Source organism: Macrotis lagotis, chromosome 3 (assembly GCF_037893015.1).
Source record: "Macrotis lagotis isolate mMagLag1 chromosome 3, bilby.v1.9.chrom.fasta, whole genome shotgun sequence".
NCBI classification, from domain to species: Eukaryota; Metazoa; Chordata; class Mammalia; order Peramelemorphia; family Peramelidae; genus Macrotis; species Macrotis lagotis.
Window position 1 is genome coordinate 296,340,159 of NC_133660.1, and position 8,677 is coordinate 296,348,835.

Here is an 8,677-nt window from a genome sequence, read left to right on the forward strand (position 1 = left end):
GGTACAGTGGATAGAGCACCAGCCCTGGAGTCAGGAGTACCTGAGTTCAAATCCAACCTCAGACACTGAATAATTACCTAGCTGTATGACCTTGGGCAAGCCACTTGACTCTATTGCCTTGAAAACACCTTAAAAAATACAACTAAGATGTGACCTTACAGCTCAGGATTATTTATGATGCCCATAACAATAAATTCAGTACCTGGACCCTTATATATTCATTCAGATTGAACATTTGTTTTATCCAAGAATAAGAATCTGAGAAAAAGAAAGAGGTCTTCTTTGAGTCCTATTCACTTAGATAACTAAACAATTAATGGGTGGAAATATGTATGTTAGACAATGATGAGAACAAATTTTCCTTCAATTACAATATATTTTATTAATGTAAGCATCATGTAGTGACACAAAATAATTAATAATGAAACTACTTAACCTCAAGGGATAGGTCAGAGAATATTTTAACTATTCAGTGGGTCAAAATGTTATAATGAGATGTTTATATGGGATAGAGAACATAACAACACAGTAATGAGGAATTGTCTTGTAGTAGGTATTGGTTTTGCTTTGAAAATTAGTAGATGTGGGATAAAAACCAGATAAGCACATTTCCAAAAATTCTGTGCTCATCATGTAGTCTCTGGTTATTAGCACATTGTCTATGGTATCAGGTGCAAAGTGAAGGCCCATGCCAAGGGATTGAATTTTCTTTTTAATGCGTGCCCTAATACATTATAGGTATAGTTTGAGGATCTGTTGCAGGCTTTACCACAAGTATTAACTGGATGGGAGCCATGAGCATAATACACACACACACAGACACACACACACACACACACAAACACACACATATATCAGATCAGCCTTCCCATTGTTTTATCCGAGAGAAAATGTTTCTCTACCTGCATTATGAAGGTAAACTTGAATAAAAATCTTGGTACCTTTTAAATTTATTTCATCAAAAAGAAAAATGATAATACTATTTAAGGAATAATGCTTGTTGTTCTGATGAAGTCCTTTTTCATAGCATTGATGTCATAGACCACTAGAATTCTAGAATTGAAAGTGAGATCCCTATTTCTTCATGAGAACTATTTGATATTTCTGATGATAGAAAAGTTCTGTGACAATTGTCAAAGGTAGGGCCAGTCATCTGAAGGCTTTATGCCATTTCAATTTGAACAAATTCAAGTTTCAACATTCTCCAATTTAGCTCCACAGTGGCATGGTAACCAACTTTTTGAACTATAAACCTTGAATTCCATTGGAATTCCATTGGAAAACAACAAAGGAAGAATAATGTTACCTGTTTATCTGAATGGGATAGTCTTCAGTTGCTTATTTATATTCTATATACTGTCAAGAACGAGAAAGACTTGATGGTTTTCTCAGTCCCCATGAAATCATGTCCCTGAAACAATGAAGATGTTTAACTGATCTGATATGATGATGTTATAAAAATTTCCCATAGAGTAAGTGGCAAAGTTCACTGGTCTACTTCCTTTCACCAAGCATTTGCTTTATGTTTTATGTTCTAGTCTTCTGTTTGTCAGTGACATTCCATGGCTGCATTATGCCCAGGAAACTCAGACTTCTGCAAGGGGTTTATGGCCAAGAAGAAGTTTATTTTAGTCATATATATTCTAAAAGCCAAACAGATGAGGAATATCTAGTAATTCAAATATAAAAAAAGATGGATGAAAGAGATGAAAAATTTGTCTTTTTGGATGTATCTCTAGGGCAGATTGGTGCCAATGAATTTGATTTTGGTCACTAAAAAGAACCAATGGTAGATGAGTAGACTGGATCATCTTTAGAAGAAACTAGGTGATGCACTAGATAGAGAACTCAGCTTGCAGTTATGAAGAACTGATTTAAATTCCACCCTAACATACCAGAGCTTTTACATTTGATAAATAATTTAACATATTTCTGCCAGTTTTGTGACTGGTAAAATAGAGCTAATACAGATATCTTCATATCAAAATTACTGTAAGAATTAAATTTTAATTTTTGCTATCTTCCCTCAGTCTAAATGAAGCTATCAATAATGTGTGGAAAGTAAATTTAAGTATATGGAGAGTTAGTGGAATATCCAGTTAAGTATACTTTAAAAATCAAATACATTAAATAATTTTAAAGACCAAGAATAATATACTAAACAATGGGGTGAATTTTCTGAAAAATTTTTATTGATAAGTGATTGGGAAGAATAGAACATGGGATAAATATGGGGAAAGAAGTGAGGAAACCCTTAATTAAAAAAAATAAGGTTCAGTGGATAAAGCACTGGCCCTGGAGTCAGGAGCATCTGAGTTCAAATCCAGCCTCAGACATTTAATAATTACATAGCTGTGTGGCCTTTGGAAAGCCACATAAATTCATTGCATTGCAAAAACTAAAAAAAGAAACCAGAAACAAAACATAAAACTCATACTGGGATTGTGATTTGTTGGGGACCAGAGAGAGGGGAATCAATTTAACTCGTGATTTTTTTTTTTGTAGGAATGCTTATCATTATCCCTGAAGTAGATGGGTTTATCCAAAATGCCTTTTTGTATGTGGGATATTTAATCCCTGAATTTGTTAGGCACTTAGAAGTGACTAATATGTTTATAAAGTTTCAAAGAATTATTCATTATTTAGAATATCCAGCTGTAGAAAGGTAAGAAAAACTGGTGGTTTGCTAGTATTATTCTGGTGGTATACAACTGTATAGGTATAATTGAGAGCATTTTTTCATGGTTACATTCTGTAAACTAATCTTTCCCTTAAGCAAACACTATCTGGATGGTATCAAGATCACCATACCTAACCTTTTAATATCATATTTGCCAGTTCTCAAGAAGAGTTGGAACAGTTCACAGAAGCACACACAGTGAATTTGTGTACCTATTTTCCCACATCCTCACCAACATTTGCCATTTTCCTTTTCTTTCATGTTACCTATGAATTGGAACCTAAAGTATAGTTTTAATATGATTTTCTCTAATTTTTACTGATTAAAAACATTTTTTCCCATGAATATTGAGATTCTTTATTTTTTCATTTTATTTTTTCAACTGTCTACAAATATCCTGCACCAAATTTACAAATTAGGCAAAAATTTTTAGTTTTTAATATATATTTGATTCAAATACTTCTATATTTATTATATGAAACTTTTATCAGAGGAATTTTCCTTATAATTTTTAAAATCTATTATTATTGCTTACCACATAATTTTGAGTTCATTGCTTTTATTTGTTTAAAAACTTTTTTTTTAATTTAATGTAATCAAAATTGTTCAGTCTATCTCTCATGAACCTCTCTATTTCCTATCTGGCAAAAAAATCTATTATATGTGCAACTAATAAGAAATTTTCACCCTTAATTTTTTCTCCTGGTTATTTTAATTTCCTCACTTAGAGCACTGGTCCTGTAATAGGGAGAACCTGAGTTCAAATTTGGCCTCAGACACTCAATAATTACCTAGCTATGTGATCTTATATTAGTCACAACTCCATTGCATTGCAAAAACAAAGAAAAAAGATATATTTTCTTTGTTGTTAAAAAACCCCAGAATTTCTTTGATGGTTTGATTGGTAAAAAAAAAAAAAACTGAATTTGCAAATAATTTTACGTCTTTTTATGATTTCATTATATTGACTCAGCATATGCCTGAATTATTATTTCTCCACTTATTGGAATCTGTACTCATTTGTATGTATGCCACTGTTCAGTGGCATAAAATTTTGTGGCAGATAGGTGGTGTAGTAGGTAAAAGGTTAGGCCTGGTCAAAAGAGGGGTTAAATTTAAATGTAGTCTCAGAAACTTGCCATCTTTGTGACCCTGGGCCATTACTGTCTGCTTCATTTTCACTTCTGTCAAATGACCTGGAGAAGAAAATGGCAAGCAACTCCATTACTATTGTGAAGAAAACCCAAATTGGAGGTCACAAAAAGTAAACAGGACTGAATAACAAATACCATAAGAAATCTTTCTAAAATATAAATATTATGCTGGTGCTATTGCAAAGCATTATAACATAAAATACAACATTCTTGTCTCTATGTGTCCTAAGTGTATAACAAGGTGAGTGACAGAACACTTATTCTTTGTTTGAATGGCTTTGGTTGAAAGTCATACCCATTATAATTGTGTAACTTCTTTTCTTTTCTGTTTTTGTTTCATGGTGTCCATTTATATTTATTTCTTAAATCCATTTTACAGTTATTATGAAGCATAACAAATAATGATAATAATGATCGAAATAATAATAAACCTCTAAATGATGCTTACTCTGTAACAGGCAGTGCACTAAGTACTTTAAAACATTTTCTCATTTGTTATTCACTGCTATTCTGGGAAGTATATTGATATTAAGCAATTTACTCAATCAGTCCATAAAGTCTCTTGAGATTCCTGTCTCTAGTCCTGTTTTGCTGTAAAAGCTAAGAACTTTCCGTAGTAGTTTCTTAACCTAAGATTCATTACGATGGGCTAAAAAAATAGGATTTCATAGGACAGACATGTAAATTTTAATATTTGATTTATTTATTTTTTAAAAAGCTTTACAAATGAATAACAGGAAAGATATTTACCAGAGTTTTTTTTTTAATTTTAATTATTACAACTGTCTTAAAATGTTCATAATGAAATAACTTCATTTTTCTTACACTTCTGAAACAAAACATTTAGGAGAAAATATTTGAAAAATTAAGACAAAGCAAGACCAAACAGAAATTCCCCTAAGACCACTTTATCACTGCAGCATACCATTGGGAGTGGGTATTCTCTTCAGTTTTGGGGGTATGAGAGTAGGTGACAAGTTTGCAGTTGAGGAACAGGTTTGTCATGTATTTTTTAAAGGATAAGAAAATAAAACTGTAAATCATTGGCATTTTTAATAGAAAGTTCATGTTTCTAAATAATGTAGGAACCAAACTCTTATTAATGATGGAATTCTGTTTTCCAATCAGATGAGAGCCAATCACGTTGCAAGATTTGAATACAACACTGAAATGATAGGACTTAAAAACGTAAATAGCAGTACTTTAAGTTTAAAATATATCATACCAAATCAATAGGAAATTATACATTGCCTTTATATCTCCTGTCTTGATATACTTCAATTTAGGCTAGTATGTGCAATTCCTTCCCCAGAGAACATGATTAAATTCTTCCCCAAGCCCTTTCACATTGAAGAAAACTGAAGAAGAGACTGAGATCATATTATGCAACAGCATGTCTTCTTACTTAGGAGGAATTTGGGAGAAAAAAACAAATAGAACATTCCAAAAAAGTCATCTATCAGGCACTTTCTTACCTAAGCACTCACTATCATTCAAGGTCTTTAGATCTTTTCCCCATTTGTGTCAATTATTTTGTCTTGGCAGTTCTTAAGCCCGATATTCAGTATAATATGATTAGCAACATAAAGCATTATTTAATTGGGACAAATGTCAAGATTTATGTTTGAAATATGTTAAAATTTTTCAAAAGTAGGCTTCACAAGTGAACACGAAGAAGAAAGTAGGACTTTACATTATGTCAAAAATTATTAATTATATTTTTCAGGAAAAATAATATATTCATTTTCAAATCCAAACTTATGTGATTGAGTTGTCTCAACTAAGAAATCACTTGACCTCAGTAATTCTTTAGAAATGCTAGGGTTTGGTACATTGTGTTTAGGATTTATCTTAATCTTATATATGCTGAAAGACTCCTTCCTTGTGGTTTCAAGACCCAGGCATTTGGACAGGTCTACCCAAATTACCATTTTGAGTTCTCTTGAATCATGGTTTAAAGGTCGTTCACGTGCAGGCAGTCTTGCCTAAATCTTATATAATCTAAACTTTCCAGAACCAGATAGGAGGGAGTCATACTTCTTTCTGATAGACTCTTCTCCACCAAAATGACAAAGTGCTTTTATGTTTATAACTATTTCTGATTTTCCTTTTGAAAAAAAAAAAACCCTGGAGTTTTAAATGGAATCTAAATTTAAATGAAGGCTTTGGACTTAGCTGTTCTCTTAAGTTCATCTAACCTGAAGTAACTAGGTGGTATAGTGAATAGGAATCAACAAGACTCATCTTTCTGAATTCAAATCTATTTTCAGAGATGCAAAAGCTAAATGACCCTGGGCAAGATATTTAACCCTAATTGTCTGTTTTCTCCTCTGTAAAATGAGCTGAAGAAGGAAATGGGAAACTAGTTCAGGATCTCTGCCTAGAAAACTTCCATTAGATTCATGGAGAGTGGAACATGACTGAAATAAACTGAAAAACATGAACAAAAATTGCAATTTATTTTCTATCAACTAAGGAAACTAATTTGAATTCTATTACAGAAATCATGAGATCCATTGACTGGATAGAATAATCTGATTTCATGTTTCATGGTCCAGACCATTTATGCAACATTTAGTTCAATTTGGATCAGTGTCCAGGACAAACATTGACAATCTACAAGAAGAAAAGAGGGAGATGAACTGAACAATGAAGAGATAGAAGCATATATCTTGTGAGGATTGAATGAAGAAAACTTTTTTGTTACCTCAAAGAATAGAATCAGGGGATCACAGATTTTTAAATTAAACAGGTCTTAAAATTTCATCTCCTCAGGTTTGAACATTAAACAGACAAAAAAGAGTCAAAGAGGATAGATAAGCTTATGACCAAGATTATCAAGAATATCCCCAAAGGCTTATTTCATTTTAAGTTTTAGGAACTATAAAACCTCACTAAAACTTTTGAGTCCCTTTGCAGTAGCCATTTTTTAATTCCAACTGAATAATGAAAGAATTAGTTCTAGCAGAGAGGATGGAAGCTTTCCTCATGGATTGGAATACTTACTACAAAGGAGAGAAAATTGATTTATCTTCCTTGGTTACTGAAGATAAGAAACAAAGGACAGTTATTGAGAAGAAATTAAAGTTTTGATTAAAATAAACTACTTATCAATTAGATAGATTTGCAAGAAAAGCTGGCTGCTCTGACAGATAGTAAGGCTAAGTAAATAATGTTTCCCTTAGGAAAATAAAAGTACCTTTATGGGAAGAAATATTTATTTTTAAGTTATCTCTGCCAATTCCTAGCAAATATCTTGCAAAATATTTACTAAATACTTTTTACTGTATTGGGTCTTCTTCATAAATAAACTTCAACCAAAAATGTGAGGCTTATTTTAGGTATAAATAAAAATATAGAATTTTATGTAGGTAAGTTTAAGTCCTCTCATGTATCTTCAATTAAATAGATCCACAAGAAAATGATTCAGTGGAAGGTGAGAAAAACAAACAAAAATCATTCTCTAATTGCATATTAAGGAAAAGATATTTATTTTATTCAAAAGAAAGAAGAAATAGAAAAAAGTTGAAAAAGAAATTCTGATAATGAAAAGGAATCAAACACTACATTGGAGATAAAAGAGATTACTCACTTCAATTTTTGAGAGACTCTTTTCAATGCACCTTTCACCTCTTTGTTCCTCAAACTGTAGATTAATGGGTTGAGCATGGGGATCACCAATGTATAAAATACAGAGGCTATCTTTTCTGTCTCAAAGGAATGGCTAGAATGGGGTTGCATGTACATGAATAAAAGGGTCCCATAGAATATTGCCACTCCTGTGAGGTGAGAGCCACAGGTAGAGAAGGCTTTGTATCTGCCCTCAGTAGAGTTCATCCTGAGAATGGCCACAACGATGAACATGTATGAGAAAAGAATAATTATGAGGGAAGAAACCAAATTAAATACAGAAATAACCAAAAGGATTAATTCAATCTCATAGGTGTCAGAACATACAATGGACAACAAAGGGAAAGATTCACAGTAGAAATGTGTTATTATATTTGATTTACAAAAGGACAAATTAAAAATCTTAAATGTGATCAATAGACATATCATGATGCTGTAGAGGTATGAGATCGTCACCAAGATCCAACATGTCCTGTCTGACATGATGACCATGTAGAGGAGGGGCTTACAGATAGCCACATAGCGGTCATAGGCCATGACTGACAGCATACAAAGTTCACACAGAATAAAGGTCCCAAAGAAAAATAGCTGTGTGGCACATCCATTGAAGGAAATGGTATTTTTCTTCACTACAAAACCAGCTAACATATTTGGCCCAATGGCTGTAGAAAAGCCAAAATCAGCAAATGCCAGATGTCTCAGAAAAAAATACATGGGAGTTTTGAGTTGTGAATCAACACTGGTTAGGATGATCAGGCCCAGGTTTCCCACAGCTATGACCATGTAGTTGAGGAAAAACACAACAAAGAGAGGACCCTGCAGGTGAGGATGATTTGTGATGCCCATGAGGATGAATTCAGTCACCTGGCTGCTAGTGGTTTCATTCATCTTCTTCATTTCTTTCATATAAGAAACACAATCCAGGAATAAAAGAAAAAAAATCTTTCCTTGAACCCTGTTTGAATAATCAATTTTCAAATCAGGTGAATATCTTAGATAAGATGAATTAAATACTTTTCCCCTAAATTGCACTTATATCATTTAATCATATTGCATCTTATCAACATTCTGGACCTAAGAGGGTGATTGAAGTTTTATTATTAAAAAATAGACCTTAATTGTGATGTTTTATAAAGTCAAGATTTGAGGAAAAGACTACTTACAATAACTTTTATAATATTTTAGCTAATCTTCATGAAGGAAAATAGGAAAT

At 32.4% G+C, this 8,677-nt stretch overlaps 1 protein-coding gene across 1 annotated transcript; it reads right to left on the reverse strand.

Moving 5' to 3' along the window:
* Window positions 1–7,422: 7,422 nt before the first annotated feature.
* On the reverse strand, window positions 7,423–8,370 carry LOC141516826 (olfactory receptor 8K1-like). Its single transcript, XM_074227793.1, has one exon. The coding sequence runs from the start codon at window positions 8,368–8,370 to the stop codon at window positions 7,423–7,425; it is 948 nt and encodes a 315-aa protein (XP_074083894.1).
* Between the last annotated feature and the right edge of the window lie 307 nt (window positions 8,371–8,677).

Coding starts and splice junctions, on each gene's coding strand:
- LOC141516826 (XM_074227793.1), bottom strand. CDS start 8,370: ATGAAAGAAATGAAGAAGATGAATGAAACCACTAGCAGCCAGGTGACT.